This window comes from Typha angustifolia, chromosome 2 (genome assembly GCF_048772165.1).
Source record: "Typha angustifolia cultivar Huaian chromosome 2, ASM4877216v1, whole genome shotgun sequence".
Classification (NCBI taxonomy): Eukaryota; Viridiplantae; Streptophyta; class Magnoliopsida; order Poales; family Typhaceae; genus Typha; species Typha angustifolia.
The window spans coordinates 6,408,172-6,433,393 of record NC_133240.1 but is presented as its reverse complement, the minus strand read 5'-3'; the positions used below and the strand labels follow the sequence as shown (position 1 = coordinate 6,433,393).

General features: G+C 34.7%; 3 protein-coding genes across 8 annotated transcripts; 2 read left to right on the top strand and 1 right to left on the bottom strand.

The window, feature by feature from the left end:
* Positions 1-2,086: 2,086 nt before the first annotated feature.
* On the top strand, positions 2,087-6,523 carry LOC140777127 (peroxisomal membrane protein 11-5-like). 2 transcript variants are annotated; one of them, XM_073121050.1, is made up of 8 exons: positions 2,087-2,260; positions 4,966-5,171; positions 5,280-5,354; positions 5,478-5,552; positions 5,646-5,726; positions 5,836-5,910; positions 5,991-6,164; positions 6,248-6,523. In XM_073121050.1, the coding sequence occupies exons 2-8, from the start codon at positions 4,980-4,982 to the stop codon at positions 6,281-6,283; spliced, it is 708 nt and encodes a 235-aa protein (XP_072977151.1). In that variant the 5' UTR covers positions 2,087-2,260; positions 4,966-4,979; the 3' UTR covers positions 6,284-6,523. The 2 variants fall into 2 exon arrangements, with proteins under 2 accessions (XP_072977151.1, XP_072977142.1); XM_073121041.1 differs by having other exon boundaries at positions 4,963-5,171.
* Positions 6,524-7,399: 876 nt separating this feature from the next.
* On the bottom strand, positions 7,400-12,095 carry LOC140769387 (serine/arginine-rich splicing factor RS41). 4 transcript variants are annotated; one of them, XM_073110089.1, is made up of 6 exons: positions 12,022-12,095; positions 10,307-10,447; positions 9,074-9,186; positions 8,744-8,979; positions 7,792-8,055; positions 7,400-7,684 (listed from the first exon to the last, which is right to left on the bottom strand). In XM_073110089.1, the coding sequence occupies exons 2-6, from the start codon at positions 10,410-10,412 to the stop codon at positions 7,651-7,653; spliced, it is 753 nt and encodes a 250-aa protein (XP_072966190.1). In that variant the 5' UTR covers positions 10,413-10,447; positions 12,022-12,095; the 3' UTR covers positions 7,400-7,650. The 4 variants fall into 4 exon arrangements, with proteins under 4 accessions (XP_072966190.1, XP_072966207.1, XP_072966198.1 ...); XM_073110106.1 differs by lacking the exons at positions 10,307-10,447; positions 12,022-12,095 and adding an exon at positions 9,311-10,258; XM_073110097.1 differs by lacking the exons at positions 10,307-10,447; positions 12,022-12,095 and adding an exon at positions 9,380-10,257.
* A 10,779-nt stretch (positions 12,096-22,874) lies between these two features.
* LOC140775323 (RING-H2 finger protein ATL5-like) lies at positions 22,875-24,784 on the top strand. 2 transcript variants are annotated; one of them, XM_073118545.1, is made up of 3 exons: positions 22,875-23,213; positions 23,491-23,603; positions 23,972-24,784. In XM_073118545.1, exons 1-3 carry the CDS (start codon positions 23,049-23,051, stop codon positions 24,306-24,308), a joined length of 615 nt encoding a protein of 204 aa, XP_072974646.1. In that variant the 5' UTR covers positions 22,875-23,048; the 3' UTR covers positions 24,309-24,784. The 2 variants fall into 2 exon arrangements, with proteins under 2 accessions (XP_072974646.1, XP_072974656.1); XM_073118555.1 differs by having other exon boundaries at positions 23,506-23,603; positions 23,972-24,782.
* Positions 24,785-25,222: the final 438 nt, after the last annotated feature.

The window sequence follows — 25,222 nt, the reverse complement described above, 5'->3', positions numbered from 1 at the left end:
CTTCTTATAGATACAAGTCCAATAAAAGTATATATTCAATTTATATATATATTATGAGCCCCTAGCCTAATTACGTACAAAATATATATATATATATATTTATATTATAATAAGCCATTAAAATTCACACGGATCATAATAAGCCCAAATTATATGCACGTGATGCTCACCTGAATTTTTCATCATAAATCAACTTTATGCTAAGAGTGGTAAAGTGGGTTACATATTCATGATTTCTTTCACAAGTGATAGTAATTTAACCACTTACACTACTGGTTGGGTCTATATTTATAGATCTTGCCGAATTATATTCTTTTATATGTATGATGTAACACGTAAAAGCAAGTAAGATTTTTTTTTTCCAAAAGAAGTATAGAGAATTAAAAATAATGTATTTTCATATACAAAGTAATACATGCACTAGTATATTGGATTAGATTTGCGTGATATAATAGTACGAGGATTAATATTATTTAGAGTCATTTAATGGACTTTTATTTGCGTTATTTAACCTCATTGTAATTATAATCTATGTATAACCATTAGATTTTAGATCCAAAGATAACCATGATTATAATTTTACATCAAAATAGAACAATGATGAGTACACTAATAAAAGTTTAAAGTGACACTACAAAGAGATTAATATATTACTTTTTAAAATTAATTGATGTTAATTTTAATATAAAATGACCAAATCCTTTTTGTTTATGTCAACTAATTAGAAGTATTTTTTTTATAGAAATCCTTTTTTGTGTTATGCTTTTTTTTAAAGAAAATATTGTCAATATATATATATATATATATTTTTCTTATCAATCTTTCTCACTTTTGTATTTTAGACATTATAAAATAAAATTTAAAAAGAGATATATTAATTGAAATGATCAAAAGTTTAACAACTAAAACAAATTATCTTCACCATTAGTTTTAACAAATAAAACTAATAGTCTATCATAGATTATAAGAGGGTTAAATAACACAAATAAAAAATATATAAAAGCATTTTTCCTTAAAGTGTTCTTTTCTTGTAACTATTCTAATTATTATATTAGCCATAACTATAAGGAGATAAAAGTGTACTTTTTCTTAAAGTATCCAGACTAAGTGTGTGTTTGTTTGTGAGATAATGAGATTGGATTAGTTATAATATCTATTTAGGACAAAAATAATGAACCAAGCTAATATCATATTATTTAAATTGGGATATAACACCTTGTTTTTCTAACGAAATTGGGGTTTATATTATACATTTTTATTATTTATAAATTGAGCCTTATGATTTAATAAATATTCTATTTTAGATAGAATATTCCGTTAAGTAGAATTATTTTATTTTAAAAAATAACTAAAATATTCTTATGTTTAAAATAATTGAAATGTCCTTAGTACGACTAGATTGAGGGTATTTTCGTAATTCTATTAGTATAGTTAATTTAACCCAGAGGTTTAGTTAGATTTAATTAATATGTTTTCTGTATATATAATCACTAAGTTATAAGATTCGATTAACAAATAATAAAAATATAAGGCATAAATCATTATTATATGCAAAATTTTATTTTATTTATTAACATTTTCATATTAGTTTTTAGTTTAAGAAACAGAAATTAGAAAACAATCCAACATGATGAACTCTTTCTTTTTGTTCTTAATGGATTACAATTGACCTAATGAAGACCGTGGTCTACACTCTTAACTCTTAATTATCTTAATCCCCCCGATCGGATTATTATTATAATAATCCCACTCGATACCATTCGGATTAATCTCGAATATTAAGGCGGCACCCCATCCCAGCCGTCCATCACCTCACATCATCATCAAACCCCCTCAAATCCAACGGTCAGAACTCGGACAACCTACACAACACACGTCCCATAGTTAAAGATAGACATCCATCCACATCGCGAGCCAAAAGCGACCGCGTAATTCGACTCGCAAAGAGACCGCAGCGCGAAAATAACGCGGGACCCAGGAAAGTTTCGCGGGGGGGGGAGGGTGTCTATTTTTGGGTCCGAGTCTATAAACCGCGCAGCCTTTTTGTTAATATGAAATATATATATATTTTTATCGGACTTGTTACTCGCGAGGTGTTGTGGTGTTCGAGGTGGGAGAGCCTATCCATCAATCCAGATAAATCTAATAAAAGAGCCTCTTTTATTTTGGGTACTCCTTTCTTGTTCTAGTTATCAAATTTAAAGCTCGGCCAAGCCGGTGAATCGAAACCCAACTCTCGAATCCTCGTCTTTCTCGTTGGGTAATCATCCTATCCCATCTGTCATCGCCTGTTATGCCATGCTGTTGGAGTTATTTTGTTGGTGGCGTGCATAAATCCGGTTCCTGTTTCTTTTTCCGATTCGTGTCTGCCTTTTTTCTCCCTTTATGTGATGTGGGTCTTTATGTTTTTGATGCAAAATTGGTATTTCTCAATAGTTCCTTCAGTATGAAATAGTTTTTGGTTTTCTGTTTGCTCCTTTGTGTGATATGGGTGTTCAAGTTCTTGAGGTAAAGTTGGAAATTTTGAATAAATAATCGAATATGGAGTAATTGTTGTCTTGGGGTATTGAAGCGGGATGTATTCAACTCCCTATCAAAAGACCCCTTATCTGTACATCTTCCACACATCATCAGCATCCTTTCCATAGTTGCTTTCTTTTACTCATTATCATCCTCTATTGTGATGCCTTATCTGCTAACATCTCCGCTTAATACTTTTTAATTGTCAGCGAGCATGAGCATATAGCTATTTTTCACATGTATCAGCCTACCTCTTCCAAACTGATTCATGATTTATGAGTCTGTAGCCATGTGAATCCTATTTCAACTTGGATACTTACTCTTGCTTATATCTCTCTTGGTATTTGTCTTCTCTACCTGCTCAGGAGGTAGGGATGTCGAGTGCCTAGACATATTCTACTGCCATTACCACCTGCCTTTGTGTCCTTATTCCGTTGAGCTGGCAATGTTTCTCTTGCCATTGTTTGCTTGTTGCATGTGCTCATCTTTACCTCTAGAATGAGCTCCTACTGCAATCTGCGATTTTAAAGAGGTACAGTATGGATCAGCTTGTTATCAGAGTCTAAAAGTCCCAGGCTTTCCATTGGAGGCTGACTTGAAGGAATGAAAGGATGTGTTAGTTTATGTCTGGACGTTGGGAAGGAACATTTTATTGGAGAGAACATTATTGATTTGGCGGTCTTTTTGATATCTGATGTCAGTCACTATGTGCTTTTGGATTCTCTAGTTATGATACTTAAAGAACTAAAATAGTGTTGATCATTAATGCATTCCTTTCTCTTATTTGTATTCCGTCATCAAAATCCTATATGGTATTGTTTTCGATACATTGGTCCCAAGAATATATATTTTGAGATTGAACAGTGCTTGGATGCTCTTGTATATTTGAAAAGGAAAATTAATGTGATTTGATGCCTAACAAAGTTTTCTGTCTACACGAACAATAGATTGATGCCTACCAAATGATGTTCTTGTTGTCTTTTTATGTAAACCAAAATGACAATTAGGAAAAAAGAAAGAAAAGAAAGAGAGATAGTGGCAATGATGTCAAATGGACCCCAAACTAGATTTAATAGAGTGATTAGATTTAAGATTGTAGCTCTAGTGATAGAAGAAACATCAAGCAGTGCCATTTTACATCTATGTCTCAATTCTTGTTATATACTCTTGTCCTTCTCCTCTTTTTAACATTCTTCTCTTTCCTGTATTCTACCATATGAAACATAAACATAATACAAATGCTTTACTTTTCAGTTGGAAACTAGATCAGTCCTAAAGCCGGTTCTGTGCATTATTGCAGCTTTTCCAGAAGTTCAATAGTTTTGTTAGTCCAACCAGACTTAAGTTTATGATTTACTCGTAGGATAGCTATATCTGACTGTTTTAGTTTTTCTCCTTTCTTAATATTTGGGAAAATTACATGTGACCCCCTTTATTATAGACATATATGACATATCACCCACAAGAATATCTTACTTACAAATGGTTTTTGGGGTCTTCTAATGAAGACCAGGGTTTTCTTTGTGAAGCATGACGCGGGGTAACAGCGGCATGGACCCCTTTGGTTATACTTTGTGAATATTTTGTACCGTAAAGTAAAGTTTCTTTTTTTAAACCTTAGAACTCTTAACTGAGAATAGCTGATCCCAAATAGTTGGGACTAGAGACTCTTTTGTTGTTGATGGAGGCATGGATCTCTTAACTGAGAAGAGGAGATGAGATTTGTTTTGGGATTAATGGATACAATGAAGAGATGGAGGAGAAAGAGACGACAGTCTTTGGGATTAGATTTGAGAAAGAAGATAATGGAGAGATGTATGAGGAAGAAGAGATAGATTTTAGTTTTGGTATTTAGGTAGAAGAAGATGATGATGAAATAGATGCAAGAAAAGAGAATATAAGTTCTGTATAGGAGTTAAAGGAAGAAGATGATAAACAGATGGAGGAGAAAGAAACATGTGTTTTGGGTTCGCATTAGAAGAAGATAGAGAGATGGAGAAGAAAGAAAACATAGGGTTTGGGAATATGTTAGAGTTTGTGATTTAGAGGAGAGATAAAGGCATCCTTGTCAAAAAAAAATTTATTAAAAAAAATTTCCTAGAAAAATCTTAACAGAGGATAATGGAAGGGCAAATTTGTAGAAATATGATAGTTGGAGTGGTCAGCTTGTTAATAAAAAAAGAATTCTTGAATTATGCTAAGTGATACTGGCTTACAGTCAAGGGGGTCAGAATGTAATTTTCCCTTAATATATTGTTCTATTTTCATTTATTGTTATACTGTTATTGAATGATTGATTGATCGTTGCAGTAAACAATACTTTGGTAGTTTTAACGTCATATATTTAGACTTTTTCTTGTTTCCTGTACCACTATTCCTTTCTGTAGACCCTTCTTCTGTTTGTGGACTTATTGGTTCACTGAGTTGCACCTTTAACCTCAGCAGGTCTCTTGGATAAGATGACTACGTTGGATGCTACACGGGCGGAACTCGGTCTGTTAGTTCTATACCTGAACAAGGCTGAAGCCAGAGATAAGATTTGCAGGGCTATTCAATATGGATCGAAATTTGTGAGCAATGGAGAACCTGGCACTGCACAAAATGTCGACAAATCAACTAGTCTTGCCCGGAAAGTTTTTCGACTTTTTAAGGTCATCCTTTTTGACCTGTTTTATTAGCTTAACATCTGGAATTTGAACAGCATAGTATGTCAATCATTTTTAGCTCAATATGTAGCATCATCTGCCTACTCTTTGCAGTTTGTTAACGACCTGCATGGCTTAATTAGTCCACCTCCTCAAGGAACTCCTCTTCCACTGATTTTACTTGGAAAGGTAAGGGGATATTAGTATTCTTAATAATGTTGTTTAACTAATAGCTTCTCTCGCGAGAATTAGGTATTCTCATTTCAGTGGTTTAATGCTTATCTTTCTGTTGCATGGCATTGGCTGTTACAGTCCAAAAATGCATTGCTATCAACTTTCCTGTTTCTAGATCAAATTGTGTGGGCAGGCAGGACAGGGATATACAAGGTTTGGCTCTCCTTTCTCTAATTTCCTTCTGAAAATTCTTTGTGCTCGCTGCTGGCTTAGGCAATATAATTTGCTTAATATTGGTTTTCGCAGAACAAAGAACGAGCAGAGCTAATTGCAAGGATATCACTTTACTGTTGGCTGGGTTCTTCTGCCTGTGGCACCTTAGTTGAGGTCCGCTTTTTCCGGAAGAATTACTGTTTTACAAGCTATAATGTAGGAGTATAGTGTCTTTTCTTCATGATTTAATGGAGATTTATAACGTGAATCCATACTTTTATAGTTGGGAGAGCTTCAAAGGCTATCCAAATCAATGAAGAAGTTAGAACGGGAGCTAAAACACAAGGATAAATACGAAGTATGTTCTACTGCAATTCTTTCCCTGCTTGGTTTGAAGTTGTTTCCACTTATCAATTCTCCTCTCTGTGGTGATTGCAGGATGAGCAATATCAAATAAAGCTACAGAAGTCCAATGAGAGATTGCTCTCTCTTATTAAGTCAGCAATGGACATAGTGGTTGCTGTTGGCCTTCTTCAACTAGCACCGAAGAAGGTCACTCCCCGTGTTACGGGAGCATTTGGTTTCGTTACCTCCCTGATCTCATGTTATCAGGTATTACTTGATGCTTTGTGCTGATAATAGATTTCAATAAATTGTCTAAGAAAGTTAACTCTCTAATGGCCTTTGTTTGACAGTTGCTTCCTGCTCCTGCAAAGTCCAAAATGGCTTGAAGAATAAGAACTCTTTATTCCATTGAAGACCATCTCTCTTATTAGTAATAACCACTTCAGAAGAACAGATATGAGCCAGAATATAGCTTCATGGCTACTGGATAATGAGCCAAAGCTTATCTGAGAATTATGCCTCACATGATGGCCTTATGTTCCCTTATCTGGAATTAGCATATGATTATCAACTGTTGGTACTTTGGATGGTCATTAATATATGTTCCTATACACTTTTATGTGCAATTAGGAGTGGCATCAAAGTTAGACTCATATGATGTCCTTCGGGGTCCTAATCCTTATTTGATAAGTTATTGAGTAATCCTATCAGGATTTCCAAAGAATAATATGGAGAATTTGCTGCTGATGATTCAAAGGGTTGACGTGGTTATGAGTATTCCTATGTTCGAAACCAGCAGCAATGGCTCTACTGGGAGGCCGTTAATTTCCCGAGCTTCTCTAAAATATAATATGAAAAAATTGATTTATATTGGACCAGAATCTGAATCTGATAAATATCATGCATCCAGTTTAAAGTGGGGAGTAATTTGGATCTGAGCTACTATAACACAGTAAAACACCCAACTTCTTTTATTCACTTCCCATCATATCAGTTGCAATTCTATGTCCGCATTTGATCCTTTTGGGTTGGAGATGAATCAATTGTTTTTTTTGATACCAACTCTAAAATTTTGAGTGGAAAGGAGGCAAAATTCTTCACTGGAGCTCCCCATGGTTATGCTCAGAAGTAACTCATTTCTGCAATTCGTAGATAAACTAACTCAAAACCAAGTGAGACATACAGGAAACTATGGGAGAGAGGTTATTTGTGCCATTGGAATTGCATACCCCAATGTATTAAAATCAGTTGCAAAAAATCAAGATAATCGAGCTCCCAAGCAGGATAGTTGTGGGTACTTTAAAGACAGCAACTTTGACTCCTACAATCCGAAGCAACTTGCAACATATGATCTTATGTCTAGTTTATAGAGTAACTTGAATATCATTCATATGGCTGCTTAACAGAGTTGCAGCTATGCTAACTTTGAGTCAGAGATGTCAAATACTATGTCCCTGAAACTACATGGAAAAGCAGCAACCATTTGCATCTACAGCATCCAATGTATCAAAGGCAAGGAGAATTCATTTTTGTTAACTAGAAGAGTAATAGCAAACCACTGATCTTTTAAGATACAATAGTCTAACACAAGCAGAGCAGTAAACCCATTACAAAGTCTACAAATCAGGAAAAAAATAGTCAGTGCTAGTTCCCTAGAAATTTGTCAGTTAAACAAGGAAGACCATGTCTTCTAGCACACCTATTTAAGTGCAGCACTAACAGGTAACACAGAATCACACAGGAATCATAGCTTTCACTGCCTTTCCTGTCTTGGAGGAGGAGAACGGCTGCACCAGCAAATAGCATAATTGTGTCAAACAGAATAAATTAGAAAAGATTTCTCTACATAATAAAGAATATTAAATATGAAAAATCTTATCATAGTTATACTAACCTGCGGTGCCTCTCATAAGGACTTTCAGCTCTTCCATAATTGGGACTACCCCTTTGATCTGGTTTGCCATATGGGCTGGTACCACGACCATAGTCAGGGCTGCCCCTCTCTCTGCCTCTACCATAGGGACTTGGAGATCGGCCACGATCACGACTCCTATCTGGGGATCTATCTCGGCCTTTTCGATCAGGGCTGTACCCATTTCTTCTTTCATCATCATCACGAAGTGCATACTCCACTGAAATAACCCGATCCATCAATTTGCTGCACCCAAGGCAAGAAAGAAACCAAAGGAAAGCATCACCCAAAGAAACAAAAACAGAATTAGTGACATGAAAGTTAACAAGAAACAAGAACTTCAAAAAGAACACTAATTATTTTCTTCAATACTAAATAAAAGACAATGTAAAACTTCCAGGTTCTGATGTAATGAAGCTCTTCAAAAGGGTATGCAGTGCATTAGCTATATAAATCGAATTGAGACCATAAGAATGGAAATCCAACTCCAATCCTACTGATTGTGTGTAAGTTAGCATTAGTAGTACTCACGACAACTAAGCAAAGCCTACTTCCACCATGGTAACACCTAGGTCTCACATCTTTAGAGAAAGACTAGTATAATCCAAAAGTAACAAGATAAACAAAGAGTGCAACAGAGTAGTCTATGCGTACTGTTTGATACATACATTGAAGAGTGTTTCTTATATGTCCTTTACTTTCTTTGATGATGCTTCCTCATATGCCCATTTAAATCTAAGTTCTGTCTTACTGACTGATTGGGATGAACCAGCAAGTACTTCTCAAATGCTTAACAGTGAAGGGAGAAACTGATAGTGCTATAAGACGTTTCAACTTTCCATAACAAATGTGAAAAACTTTTACTTTCAAAAGACAATGCAGAAATCAAGGCATACATGAAAGATTACGCATATAGGGAAAGCTAGATATCAACCTCATATTTGTACCATCCAATGCTTTAGTGGCATCCTCTTGCGACTCAAACTGAATGAAGGCGAAATTTCTTCTGATTCTTATATTCAAAATCTTTCCATAAGGTTCAAAGTGTCTCTCCAAATCTCTCATCCTGGTATTGATAGGATCAAAATTTATCACAAACAAGGTTTTTGTGGGTTTCGTATTAGCTGGAGATCTTCTAGAACTGCCAGACCGCCTACCGCCGCGTTCTTGCTACAGTAAAGTGTTTAGAGTTAGTGTAAGATCAGCATAAGAAGATTCTCAATGTTGTACACTGTGCTATCAACTAGTCACATCAAACTGTTACCTTTGTCCACTCAACACGAAGTCGGCGTCCTTGTCTACCAAATTCTATCCTGTCAAGTCCTCGAATAGCATCTTCAGCATCACGTTCATCATCCATATAGACAAACGCAAAACCTGTACAGTTAAATCCAAAAAGAATATGTTCTCAATAATAAAGAAATAATTCAGAGTAACAAACCTATAAAAGAGAAGGGAAAAAAAGAAAAATAGATAGTGAAAACTGAGTCTCGTGGCTCACATAAATCATTCAGAAACTGTTCGCTCTGTAAAAGCTACATCTACTAATGGGCGAAAATCAGGAACAGACCTTATATGGAGAACTAAATGACGTCAGAGTACAATTTTCCAAAAGTAAGTCTCTCGTGGCAGGACTTATACAGACTGTCCATCTCCATCTATTGTCCAGCCTGGCCGCAAGATCGGCATGGAAAAGATGATCGGAGAGGGGAGGGGGGGCAAAGTTCATGGAAAATGGAAGGCAATGGTCGCGTGGGATATGTTTCCAGGTGAACAGATGCCATAGTAAATTGTGGATCAGATCAGCTCCTGGAAATACATAAGAAGATGAGGCGGGCAATGGCAGGAAAGGTGATGCCCAGTCCATCAACCAGGAAGAGCACGGGTGCTCCAAGATATTCCTGCGTCAAAGAAATTGTTGAGTATGGGACTTTACCTTTAAAAAGAACTGCTTTGCTAAACTTATCCTGATTCCCACTTCTCCAGCAGGACTTGAGAAAGTAATTCCCATGGCAATGACATGCTGATGAAACTTCTTGCAATCTAGCAACTGACAGGCCAATGCAGTTTTCTCAAAGATCACATCTTCGACATGGTGGGTTCTCCTGCTCTAGAGACAGTAACAATGGCGTGGCTACAAGTTTATGGCGGCGCTGGTGTAGAGAGCATTTCTCACGTGTAAACCGTTCGAAGTTTACAAGATTAATGTAGCATAAATTAACCAAATTTCAGAAAGTAGATATTACCTCATTCATAATTAGTTGTGCTAAATCTCGTATGCATTTGAAACATATATAGCAAGAAGAAAAGGGGATGATACAGGTTCACAATACCATGTGCACCCAATATCATCATCCCCTTTGTAGTTTCTGATTAGACTCTGTATTTATGCATTTATGAAATGAAGGTTCGGGGGAAGAAGAGTATTGTTATACAAGTCAAAAGTCAGCTCAAAACCTCAAACAGTAGAGATGCTTGCATAGAGATGGATAGATACCTGACTTCATATCTACCCGGTCCACCTTTCCATATCTGCTGAAAAGTCGCTCAAGATCAGACTGGCGGGCGTCATATTCAAAATTGCCACAGAAAATGGGCCTCATTTTAAACAGGCGATTTGACTGCAATATACTCCAGGCTGAAAAATGAAGGGATAAATAACCACATTTGATAAGAATACGTAAACTAAATCAAGCATAAGGAACTTGGATTGTATAATAGAATAGTTAAACTGTTAAAGGTATAGAATAATGAAAGATAAGTAAAAGATCCATAAATAACAACTACCAATATATCATACATGACAATGCAAATAAAATGTGATACTTAAAAATTGACAAAAAGAAAAAGGAATGCAAGTAAAGTCTTTAGGAATGTAGTCATTCGAAATAAGAAAATACCATAAACTTCTAGATGTCTAGACATGGAAATATGTAACAGAAGAACTGCCAGACGATTCTGCAAATCAGCGTTGTTTTCTTCAATCCCAAGATAACAAGGGTATCACAATATGCTCAGTGATCATAATCTAATTGGATTCATTGTTTATTTAGTTTTAAGAAGAAAGTAAACCAAAAATTAGGGAAAAGAGTTTAATATTGCATTAGCCCTTTAATAGGTATGAACTTTCAATCTAAAGTCCTATTCAAACATAAGATAATTCATCTAGGTTCAGCTTATCCTTTTTCTTGCCAATTTATGCTAGTTACCTTATCATATGAATCTCAGAGATTTGGAGTGGGAACAGGATCAGAGGGGAATGGGCAGGACGCCATGAATATAGAAAGTATTTTCCTTTCTTCATAAGTGTGAGATCATGATCCCTATGTTTCTTTCTTCTTAAAGTTATGATCATTTTTCCTACTTAGAAACGGAATTATTGGAAACTTCATAAACTTAAGAAGCAGCTAACAGAATGATGCTATAGCATATTCCTGGAGGGCATTAAGAGAGCGTCTGCAAAAGGTATATGGGGCCCTAATAGGTGTGTGTGTTTGTTGTTGCGTTGCTATGAGGTGAGCCACGGTGTGCGTATGGTCCAACCTAACCCTTTTGATAAAAGGTATTGCAGGAAGAAAAGCACAAGCATATCAAATTAATACTAAATCTTGTTCGGTACCAACAAGAACAAGAAACAAATTTTGTCAACCATCTCAAAAACTCAAATTATGATAAGTGATCACCAGGAATATGCTTTACAATGACTTCTATCGAAACATCGTTAAAATTTTAAACATAACTAAAAAAGTGACATCTTATTCACTACATGATCTGCAAGATTTTAGGGTTTATAAAATTACTCTTGCAAGATTTTAGGGTTTATAAAATTACTCTTGCAAGATTTTAGGGTTTATAAAATTACTCTTGCATTGACCAATAGCAACCTTATCAAAGTTCATACTTCACAAATCCCTGGTTAAAAGAAAATTCCAGATTTAAAGAACAACAAACCAAAGATAAACAGCCAATCAATAAACTCAAATAAAGCAAGAAGACACCCGAAAAATGAAATAAACAAACAGATCAAGAGTCCAGAAAGAGAAATAATGATTCACTCCCCAAATAAAACGCATACGACATCGAAATCACCGAATCAGATGCCAAAACCTACAGATCTGAAGCAAAGATTCAAATATAAGAGCAAACAGATGTAGATCTGATGGCTCCCAGAGCATAAACAAGAACTTAGAAAGATCTGATCGAAGATCTCACCTCGAGAGAGAGAGAAAAAAATTGGGATCTGAAGAAGAACCCTAGGCGCCGGCAAAACGAACAGGAGATATCTCTTGTCCGAGAGAAGAGAGAGTTATATATGCGACGACGTCAAGGGAGAAGCCTTTTTTGGCCAATGGTCGGTTGCCACGTGGAGAAAAGTGACGTTCATTAAAACATCATTCTTTTATCCGCAATTGGAAAAAAAATCTTTGCAACTATTGCGACTGATGCGGAACCGAAGATAAATAATTCTTTTCCTAAAAAAAATGGATAGACCTATTTTTGATAGATTTTTAAAAACATTGGACCCAAAAAGAACTGTTCAAATAGGTGAGTTTCAAATTTAGGAAATGAGATCTGCTGGGTTTGGGACGAAATTGTTTTCTCCCCTAATTGATGGTTCTCGGATTCGAACCGGAGATCGCCTCCCTCTCCCCTCTCCTCTCTCCCATGAAAATGTTTAACTATCTCTAAAAGATCTATTTTACTTAGAATGATAGGAGACAATCAAAATATGAAACATAAGACACAATCAAACACAATAATTTTAATGTGGAAAAATTTCTTTTCAACCAATGGTAAAAATCATAGATATCTTCTATAAGATCAAATCAAGCACACTATAAAAATACTTACAACCGGATTGTTATTTTTCACAATCCTCTTAATAATATTTTGCTTGACAATACACCATTTTCCGTGCTTGGTACCAAACCTTGATGTTCTTTAAGGTTGTAAGCTTGCCTCTATAACTTTTGAGATAATATCGAATTAAATCTTCAATGTAGTTGAACTCCAACAAGATAAAAATATTGATCTCCCAAACTCTCTCTTTGAATAATCTCCAAGGAGATTTTTTGGCGTCTAGAAGTTTTTTTTTTAAGACTTTCTCTTTTATAGCTCCTAAAAAGTAAGCTTCTCAAACCTTAATCTAGACTAAAAAAATGAACATTTCTCGACATGTTCAAACAAACCCATTAAAAGCTACTTCGAATGATTTAATCTTGTTCGAAGTTTGTTCGAACAACTTCGAACAACTTTGAACAAATAACTCAGCATTATTTATCTGGAGCTCTCAAAAAAGTCTTGTTTAAATAACTTTGAACAAACTCAATATTATTTTTCTAGAGCTCTCGGGAAAGTCTTGTTCAACTTCGAACATACTTCGAACAAGCTACTCAATATTATTTTTCTAGAGCTTTCAAAAAAATCTGGTTCGAAATTCTGTTTGAACAATCAAAGTTTGTTTGAACAAACTTCGAACAAAATACTCAGCTTTATCTTCTGGAGCTCTTAGGCAAGATACGTTCAAAGTTGTTCAAACAAGTCTCGAATGAGCTTTGAACAAGCTTCAAACAGACTTTTTTACTTGACGGTTCTCGGATCCGAACCGGAGATCACCTCCCTCTCCCCTCTCCTCTCTCCCATGAAAATGTTTAATTATCTCTAAAAGATCTATTTTACTTAGAATGATAGGAGACAATCAAAATATGAAACATAAGGTACAATCAAACACAATAATTTTAACGTGGAAAAATTTCTTTTCAACCAATGGTAAAAAATCATAGATATCTTTTGTAAGATCAAATCAAGCACTATAAAAATACTTACAACCCGATTGTTATTTTCCACAATCCTCTTAATAGTATTTTGCTTGACAATACACCACTTTCCGTGCTTAGTACGCAACCTTGATGACTCTAAAGGTTGTAAGCTTGCCTCTATAACCCTTGAGATAATATCGAATTAAATTTTCAATGTAGTTGAACTCCAACAAGATAAAACATTGATTTCCCAAACTCTCTCTTTGAATGATCTCCGGAGATTTTTTGGCGTCCAGGAGTTGTGCCATTTTTTTAAGACTTTTTTTATAGCTCCCAAAAAGTAAGCTTCTCAAACCTTAATCTAAATTAAAAAAGTGAACATTTCTCGACATGTTCGAACAAACCCATTAAAAGCTGCTTTGAATGATTTAATCTTGTTCGAAGTTTGTTTGAACAACTTCAAATAAATAACTCAGTATTATTTTTCTGGAGCTCTCAGGAAAGTCTTGTTTGAACAACTTTGAACAAACTCAGTATTATTTTTTTAGAGCTCTCGAGAAAGTCTTGTTCAACTTCGAACATACTTCGAACAAGCTACTCAATATTATTTTTCTAGAGCTTTCAGAAAAATCTAGTTCGAAATTCTGTTCGAACATCTTCGGACAATCGAAGTCGAACAAAATACTTAGCTTTATCTTTTAGAGCTCTCAGGAAAGATACGTTCGAAGTTGTTCAAACAAGCTTTGAATAAACTTTAAAAAAGCTTCAAACATACTTTAAAACAAGCTTCAAACAACCTTCAAACAAACTTCAAATTTTTTTTCTCATTCTCTCTCTTTTCTTTATCCTCTTTCTCCTTATTTCTTTGTTCCTATTCTTCATGTTTCTTTCCTTTTCCGTCCTTCCTCTCTTCTTGTCCTCCTTTCTCTATTTACTATTCCCTAATGGCTCGCTCCACCACTAGAGATGTAAACTAGCCAAGCTTGAGTGAGCTAGGCCTAGCTTGTCTCAACTCAATTGCTCGAATTTTCTAGCTCAAGCTCAAATCGAGCTAGAAAAAGCTTAACACAGCTTAGCTTATCTCTAGATTGATGAGGCTCAAGCTTGGTTCGACAGCTCGATCGAAGTATTCGAAGGCTAGGCATCAATGAGGCGGCAAAGGAGGGAAAGGGCCTTGGAATTGTTTTGAAAGCAAAAGTATTCAGGATCAATCGGTGGAATACACCCACAAATCTGTATATTTCTAATCCTACGATAAAAGATCCAATGAGGTAATTAGATCACAAAATAAATAGCTAAGACCACCAACTTGGGGGGACTATAGGTTGATTGAGCTCTCTAGGATAGATCTCCTTTGTGGGAGCATCTTGACCTTTGGTCATCTTCATGTACGAACTTGCGACACCAATCGCCATTGTTTTGAGAAGGGCTAATCTTCAGGTCAGAATTAGCGTCTATATTTGAAGGTGGAAGGAGGAGAAGAGGAAGAGGCTAGAGAAGATAGCCCATTTTCATTTGGGGGGAGGTGATGTCGGTGAACTAGGGGCAGAGACGAGGCCGGAAGAAGGTAAAGAGACTTGATCTCGCCATTCTAATGTTGGTGGACCAGGGGGCCTAAGATTGCCCTAATCAATTTTGACAAAGAATGAGGAGAGAGGAGCCGAGGAGGTTAACTTTTGTGAAAATATAATATACAATTATTTCAAGGATACTAGATATAGTCACCTTATATATATACTGCTATATTATCAAGCCTAATCGAGCCAAGCTCGGGCGAGCTAGCTTCAGCTCGGCTTGGCTCATTTAGAGCTCGAGTCGAGCCCACGATCCTCACGAGCCCATGAACTTTTTTGACAGCCCTATCCACCACTTTCGAGGTCGCTATGTTTATTACCATCATAGTGGGCACTATAGCCACGACCATTGTCATCATGCCATCCATCTCTATTGCCGCTCTGCCCTCCTCCTTTTCCTTTCCTTCTCCTATGCACAGTATCAATCAGTTCTAGTCATTCTCTTGATCTAATGGCACCTCCTCCCTTCTCATCTCCGTTGATGCTAATACATCTACTACATGTTGCCTCTTGCTCACTTCCCGCCATTTGTTGAATCTAGGTATTGTGCCTTTTATTAGATATTTTTGGTTTTCTTTGGCTAGCTCCTAGTTGTGATATAGGCTTGATACACAATAGAGATGATGATATTAGGTGAGGGCCCATGAACGCGCAATACAACTTTTAAACATCTAAGATATAACAAAAGGAGTACAATATAACAATCCTGAAGAGCACATAGAGGATAATACAAATCACATGGCCCAGATGACGTTGTATGGGAAAAGAGTCCTACATCCGGTGCCTCTGTCGTGACTATTGTTAGACCCAAACACATATAACCTTGCATGACACCCAGAGGCAACTACATTGAAGGCCACTGATACGAAAATTAATAATCAATACGGATAGACAACCTACAAAGAGATAGTTAACTAGACTAAGAGAGTGGCAAAAGTGAAGAGATCGATGTCTATGAGAAGAAAAGAGAGTACTAAATGGAGAAGGGCAAGAAATTGTGGCCTTACAACAGCATCATGGTTGAAAAACAACGAAAGAAAAAGAATGCTTCTCCCCTCCTAGCCGAATTAGGGGAGAAATGCTCTGGTAGGATTTTTTTCAGAGGCTATTTAATAGGGTTACAAGAAGAAAATTAACTATTTTAGTCTCAAAATATATTTCTCTTTGTTTATATATATATATATATATATATGATTTTATAAATGTCCAATATTTATCTTGTTGAAAAGGAATTGATCCATTTGATTAAAAACTAGTATTGTGAGAGTGATCTTCACCTAATGCCAATGAGTAGATCCCAACTTTGCGTGATTTACTATTAAACTAAATCTATAGAAAATAAAATCCATTCGCAAGAGACTTACTTCAGATAAATATATAATTTTTTTTTTGGATTTTTCTAGCAAGAAGATAATGTTATCAATTGAAATGACAAGTGAGGCATATAAAAACAAAGAAATAAAATACAAAAAACAAATCAACAAGCTACTCTCCTACTTGACGAGCCTTCTTCCCACGTCTCTTATGGGCATTTAATGGTTAAAATAGCTTTCATGCTAGTTTTGTTATACGTATTTTTAATACTTGCATAAGAAAGTTTATATCAATTTAAACAGTTATAATATTCAGTTGTAAATAAGTATAGTGATGTAATTATTATATTTGATGTGATATAAAAAGTTCAGATATTTTAGGACATGATTAAAATATATTTTAATGGATGGATAAGAAGAGAAAAGAGAAGAGAAAAAAGGAGGAGAGAGATAAAATAATTGATTAAAATGATGTCTTTTTAAGAGTAAAATTATAATTAATAAATATAAATATTAGATAGAATATAAGAGGAAAGAGAAATAAATATTAATAAACTAGTATTAAGATAAATTAGTATTTAATTATTATATTATAAAGAGGCTTGTACTGAAATAAGCTTATGCATATTTCACGAGTAAACAAAGTTATATTTCTTAGATATTCCTGTGAAATGTGGGAAACTTTGCAATTAAGTTGAGATATTACAAGCTTGATTGGTCTAAAATCAAGTATAATGACTTCTTTTTCTCCTATTAGATGATGAATTTAGACTATTCAAGAGCCTTTTAATTTAATTGTAATGTTCAAGGGTTAAATATAGAGTTTTTTTTTTTACAGAAAAGGATATATTAGATTTTAGTAATAATAAGATTGAGTTCTTGAAACTTAATACATTTATGTTTTATATTAAATATACCTCTTTTTTATAATGAAACGTAAAACAAAGTTTAAATTAATAAAAATAACTTTGATCTAAAGTACAAGGAGGCTAAATATTTGTCCAAACTTATTGAAGAAAAAATCCCACTTTGATAGAGACTAATAAAGGAATAGGATTCTCTTTTGGATTGCCCAAGTAAGAAGGTAGCAATGCCTTTTGATGGCAAATGAGGTATAAGAAATAAAAGGTTCACACACATACTACTACTTGAGAAATTCTTTTCTTCTGATCATCTTTCTTGTCTCCTTTCTTCATCTCCATCCTTTATATTTAAGCATCAATGATCAAGAGCTAGCTTATAGGAGTCCTTCATTTGATTGGTCTAAGACCAACAGATTAATTAGGAAAAAGAGGCAATTAAAATAGGAAAAAAAACACACACCCATGACAAATAAGCTAGTTTTTGGGGAATAATACCCATTAGGGAAGTCATTAATATAAAATTAACTAAACTTCCCTTCCTTAGGAAGGAAAGCTTTAATTCTCATGACCTCAATTAGTTATAACATTGCAACTCATAAACACACATTAACCAAACTAATGATCACTTCTCTCTTCATAATATTGAGAAGCACTAAAAGTAGGAGGAACGATTACAGAAGAAGAGACCTTAAACCTCTTTGTTGATCCTACCACCTCTCCTTCAAACCTTCCATGAAACATTCCCATCTCATCTCCATTACTACTCCAATCCAATGGCTCTTCCATAGTCCTTGGAACTATAAAGCTAGGTTGCACCACCTTCTCCATGCTCTTAGTGTCCAGCTGACACTTGTTAGATAAGCCCTGGCTCCTATGGAATACACCGGCAAAGGTGAGGTGGTCACTAACCCTAGTCTTAGAAGACCTTCCCTCAGTTGCCCTAGCTATGATACTGTCAAGATTCTTGTTCAATCTATGCTTCGACGAAGAGAAGCTTATGCCGCCGCCCCCGCCCGGCGGCGAGCCAAAGTTGGTTCGCGCGTTGTCGCCGCGCAGCGCCCGGGCGGCCTCGTCGTAGGCCCTCGCGGCCTCCTCGGCGGTGTCGAAGGTGCCGAGCCAGAGCCGGACGTGCTGCGTCGAGTCCTTGATCTCGGCCACCCACCTGCCGGACGGCCGCTGCCTGACGCCCACAAAACGGCGATGCCCACGGCCACCGGTCGGCTTAGGGTTTCTGCCAGCAACTGTAGTAGTAGTAGTAGTAGTAGTAGTAGTAGTAGTAGTAGTAGTAGTAGTAATGGTGGTGGTCTCAGGTACTGCCATAGGTTGTGAGTTGGATTAATTGCGTATACTTTTAAACACACATTATATATATGAATGTAAGAAAGGAGTGAGGTGGGTATATGCTTCTTGGTTATTATTCTTTGATCCCTTTGTCTTATTCTTAGTTGTTTTATTGTTATTCTCTTGCATGGAGCTATTTGTAACTCGTCTCATTTGGTGAGAGGTGGACATGCTAGTTTATTTAAGTTGGAGCTCATTATTGGCCATTTGGTAGATACTTGGGTCTACTTTAATGGCTTCTATTATGATTGCCATGAGATATAGAGATAAAACTTATACTGTAGTTTACTTATGGATGAAGATTAGCAACCCAAAAGATTAGGTTTAGTTATCAAGTTCACAGTCAGATTGATGTTAGAATATTCTAGGAAAATGTATCAATTAACATCTTATGTGTTTAATACCTCAAAAACATCGTTAACTTTAACCTAACAGTAATTGACAGAATAGAAAATATTTTGTTACTTTTAAAAATAGAAAATTAAAATAATGAAAATATCTCTCATTTGATTTTAATTCTTGTTTTATTTTTCATCTTAATCTTTGAAAAAAAGCTTATTAGAAGTTAATAAGATTACTTTACATCTATAATTACTTATGGATGAAGATTAGCAACCGAAGGTTTAGTTATCAAGTTCATAGTCAAATTTATTAAAAATTTATTCAATCCTTACATTTTACTTTTAATTATCTCAAAAATGCCATTAACTTTAACCTAGCAGCAGTTAACACAACAAAGTATTATGTTACTTTTAAAACTAAAACATATATTAAAGTAATTAAAATGCCTCATTTTATTTTAAAATCTAGTACCCATTTTAATTTTTAGCTTAATCTTTGAAAAAACTTAACATGAAGTAAGAACGATTATTTTACATCTATAATTAATTTAATTTATCTATACAGTAACTAACTATTTAAAAAAAAACTAATGAAAATAAAACATAGAGTGTTTTTAATTACATAAGCTGTTATTCATGTATGTTATATTTATTTACTTACCATGTCAAAAAAAAGGGCAAAAGACAGGATAATAGGGTTCATGAAACACAATTAGATGTTTATTAGGTGACATATTAGCTTAATACTAAACATATGTTATCTTGTTTGCACCTTAATTCTCTATTATTTTCCCACTGTTTCCTTCAATTCTTTGTAGGTTTACCAAAATATATATATATAAAAAAACATGGATACCCTTGAGATATGTCTACATATAAAGCCATATTCTTGGGATTTAAAAGTTGAAAAATGTCTGCATGTATATATAATATCACATATAGTGGTAAGGGGGGCATAAATGCAAGCATGCATTTCTAAGCTATATGTGCATCTAAAAGATACCTTTTGAAGGGATATATATACATATGATGTGACACCAAGCAAAACTTAGGTATCATTTAAAAGATAAATCTTTTATTTTAAAACTTTGATATATTATATCAACTTCTTGAATTGTAACTCAGTAATTCTGATCACACAAACTAAAACTCTCTATATTTAATTACAAATAATAATGTATGATATTTATATTCGACGGTTCTAATTGCGCATATAGAAACTCTCTATATTCAATTTGAAATGTGCGGGATCTAAGAGTTGACATGAGTTTCTATAATGTTGATTTTTATATATTTAATTAATTAGTTCTTATGACATAACTAGTTAAGATTAACACTAAGCACCCATCTTGCCCTAATTAAGTTTAATATTATTTGCATAATTAGATTGTGTATTAATCATGAAAAGGCAGCCTGCCTTCTGTCATCTTGATAGTGATCGTGATTAAAATGGAATGGAGGTTAATCTAATCATGTTTCCTTTTGATCTTATTAGACTAATTAAAATATTAACTCAAACCTCGCCATCAACGTGGACAAGTGGAATAAGAGCGTGTCTGTAATTGCAATCACTCTTGTCTCGTAGTAGAATTAATAATGTGATGATAGAAATGAGGTTGTTGAGAACTAACTACTGGTAGAAGATTTTGGATTGGGAATGGAATGTTTGGGGGGAGTTTGAAGTTAGGCATCTTCTCAAACTCAAGGATAATAAAAGAGGAAATTAAATTTAGTTAGGTGTTATTCACTCAACTTTAGCCCATATAAACTTGAGATTCTTTTCTCGAAAGCCCGTAAGTAAATGAATTCAAAGAGATTTTATAGATTTGGTAAACCTATATATATATATATATTGAAACAGTCTCACTACCGGCACTACAAGGAAATTACCCACTGGGCGAACAAGATAAAAGATCAAAGGAAAATTTGTATATAATATCCTGTTATAACGTAACTGTGGTTTACACCCTATATTTTTATTATTTACAAATTGAACATTTTGATTTAGCGAATATGTGCAGAAAACCCATTAAATTATATTTGAAGTAATACTGTCAGAATATTCCGTTAAGTAGAGATAAATGATCAAAATACGCTTATTTTTAAAATGATTAAAATGCCCTTAGTATGACTTAGTTAAGGTTATTTTTGTAATTTTTAGTTTAATTAGCTTAACTCGGAGATTTGGTTAAGTTTAACTAACTGATCTAGCAGGAAGGTATTTTCTGTACATATTCGTTAAATTATAGGGCTCGATTTGTAAATAGTAAAAATATAGGATGTAAACCATAATTTTATTAATAGATAAAGTGTTATATGCAATTTTTCCAAAATAAAATAACTCTCAAATCTTATAAATATCATTGGTCTGCTAACTATAGCTTCATCTCGATCTTTGGGGATTTTAAAGCGGTGTAGTTTAATAGCCCAACAAAAAGCTAAAGAAAGACGAGCAAAGTAAATAGTGGCTCAACAATCATCTTAGACGGGTGGAAATAGAGAGGAAAGAGCTACAATATGTTACTACGAATGATGACAGTATATGGAAGAGGAGATAAGTGAGACGCTATGGAGGGTAGGGGAAAGGAGCGATGGTGTTGAAGAGGAGATGGCAACGACAATGACAACGACATAGGCATCGACGATGGGGGAGCGACCGAGCTCAGTAATGGTTTGGAATGGAAAGAAGAGATCCTGAAAGAGCAAGAGAAGGAGGGGACAAAGAGAAGAAGACAAGAGGAATGAAGGAAAAAAGAAAAGGAGAAAATTGAAAATATACTCGAGGGAGGAGAAGATACCTCTCCCTTCTCTTAGCCAAAGTTGCGAGGGGAGGGGGAAAAAGTTAGAAAAATGCAAAAGAACTCTATTAAGGTAGGCTAGGAGATCTAAAGTGAGGGATATTGACAAAGAGGTATATTAAAAAAATTAAAAATTAAAAATATTCTTTTGAATTTTGATGGTATACCCATTGATTTTTTTTATATATGTATACCCCTAGTAGAGGGTCCTTCTTAATATTTTTTTGTTGAGAAAAGTGGAAACTCAATAGTATTGCATTTAAATCTATGTCATTGAGATTCAAATTCAAAAACACTCATACACTATGAGCCTTTTTTTTTTAACTATTAGAGCACTATCATATTACACTCCTTTAATGAAGTTAATAGAAAGTATTAGATATTAATCATTTATCCTTAATTTTTTTTCTATTTTCTTTCCTTTAAAATAAGAGTAAAATTGTTCATAAAATTGATCACATGATATTATTTTTTAACTTAAGAAAATATGTTAGATAAACATTTTAAATTGTTTTGCATTAATAAATAAGTCAATGTGTCAGGAAAATAAATGAGGGGAGTCTATATAATACTGGACAATAATTCATAAGATTTAGGCATAATTATCCCATTAATTTTTATGCATTTATATTCTTTTGTTAGTCAAGCCAGGCCAATGGGCCTCCTTGATATAACTCGAGATATTTTATTTTTTAATAGAAAAAAAAAGAAAATATTATAGAATCAAATTAATTTATGTTAAAAAAATATATATATAATAAATAAAGCTAAGTTTGGAAGTTAGCAAGGAAACCATCCACAGATTTGATTTGATTTGATTTGATTAGTGCTGACAAAATTCTTTTTATTCTCTCGTATCAATCATTGAGTAGTAATAGTTCAAGCCAACCAAGTTTAGCATCTTCTTCACCCTTTTAATTCATAAATGCAAGGATACTGCCACTGATGTTGATATATGACATTTAAAACTTTGTGGAATATAAGCAAAAGGGCAGGCAGGTCCCCACAAACACAGAGGTAGCAGAAGTTATAGCTGTTTGATGCCAGGAAGGAAGTAAAGAAGATATGCTAAAAGTTTGTGTGTCTTCTTTCTTTCTCCCCTCAATTCTTTGCCATCCCACAAAGCTATTCCATATAATCTCAAATGGGTTGGGTGTTCATTGGCTCCAAATGCACAATTTGATGGTGTAATTGTTGTTGGTAGTCTTGGTGGCTAGTCTAAGGACCTTAGAGTTGGTTAATTTAGGGGAATGTTAGGCTCAGGAATGAACCTGGCGACGACCGTCATCGGATTTGGTATGAGCTCTACGTTCATCGTGTTTGTTTGCGCTCGCCTTATCTGCGGGCGTAGCCGCCCGGTCGATTCTGAGGCTTCTGTGTTCAACCTTGAACTACCTCCGGAGCGACGAAACCAGGTTCGATTTCTTGTTGAATTTGTTGTTGTTGTTGTTGCTTTGTCATATGTTTGCTAGGGTCACAAATTTTTTTTTTTAACAGACTACAATATTTGAGTAGTGTTAGATTTCTTTGAAATGATCCTAAAACTATCTCAACTATTGGAATGTGATCATGATTCTAGAGTAACAAAAAGTTGAAGACATTAACATCATGATCAATAGTTTGAGACAAACATTAGTATAAAATTGTTCTACTCTTGTTAGTTAAAATTGTGAGAAATGATGAAACTTGCAGACTTCTTTCCTGCAGCAGCCAGAGAATGAAGATGACGGCCTTGAACCCATTGTTCTTGCTGCAATTCCCACTATAAAGTACAACAGACAGTCCTTCCATTCCAGAGAAGATCAGTATGTCTGCATATTATCTTTAATTCTTTAGCCATGCTTTTCTTGAACTCTCATTTCACATTTTTGTGATTCTTTTTGCATGTCTAAAATCCGGTATGTATGTATATACCCGCTCTAAAGTTGATATTTATATGTATACGTCTCAGAATTTTTAGATAAATACTCTCATCCTTTTTTATCATGCGTTATTTTAACGCGTCTTTATCTTTTTCACTTATTAAATGGTTTAGATTTTAATATATAATTATGAAAAAAAAAGTAACTAGAGAGATTCTACACACAAGAGGGGTTATACATGCAAAAAAAAAAATCTATATTTTGTTTCAAGTAACACCCAATAGAAACTAAATATTTCCACCACTTTGCAGGTGTATAATATGTTTAGGAGAATACCAAGAGAGAGATCTACTGAGAATTATGCCAAAATGTGGCCATAATTTCCATCTATCTTGTATAGATATATGGCTCCAGAAACACTCAACCTGTCCAATTTGTAGGTTGTCACTCTATGATTCACTTGAGATCAACTATGTTGCAGTGCAAGCAATAAATAGACAAGACATCCACAGAGAAAATATGAACCAAGTGCTATTACAACACAATCAACAACATCATGGGAGCAGCCAAAGTAACATTCAAGACTATGAATCTCTTTCTGAGGTTGTAGGGTTTTCACCTGGAGAAGAAACAGGAGCCAGGAGATGACTGAGAGACACAAGATTATATGAAGCATGGTTTAGAAGATTCAATTTATATCTCATTATTGACTTCAGTTTAGATAGTTCAAAAGTTTATTCATTTATCCCGAGCCTTTTGGTCGACGACGAGGAGGAGGCGGACAACGGCCGTCCATCGGAGGTAGATATCGCAAGGTATTTGACCACCTTGTATTCTGGAAAGAGCTTAATAATAGAGTCTTCTAACAGAAGGCTACTATAACTTTCACTGGTCTCAGAATCTCCCTCTCTGATATATATTTGGAGACCATGAATGAGTGTCTTCCATCCTCTTCTCCTCTTTCTTTTAAGGACTTCTCATCAATTCTCTCCTTGTAATCCTCTCCCTCTTCCTTTGTACAATAGCTTTACTTCAATAAATATAACTAGGCTTAGCCCAGATTCAAAAAGTGATAGAAAAGCTTCAATTGTATACATACAGACTGAAGGATCCTGATCACAGTCTCCATTCAAACAGTGTTTGTATGAGCCATGCACTCAATTAAAGGGAGGGTTGGCCCTTGTTTGGGCCATACAAGCCTAAAACCTCTGATATAAAAAATAAATTAAAAAACTAGGGTTCATTTGCATGAAAAACTAAAATGATTTCGTTATTGAGGCATTTGCAATTTCATTCTTTTGATTTAGCATATAAAATCAAGTGCATATATTTTTTTATAGTCGATGCACATTTTGTTATTACAGAGTATACATAAATACGGCACATCGCCTCACCCCAAGAAACAGTTTGGATAGTTGCGCGAAGTAAAAGAGAAAATATATGATCCTGCAAAATTGAAAATTATTTAAACTATTCATGCAAATGACCAGGAATTACTTTGCCTATTCAGTACTTGTGCATTACTGTTTTGAGAAATTATTACCTAGCTCATGCAAAGCCAA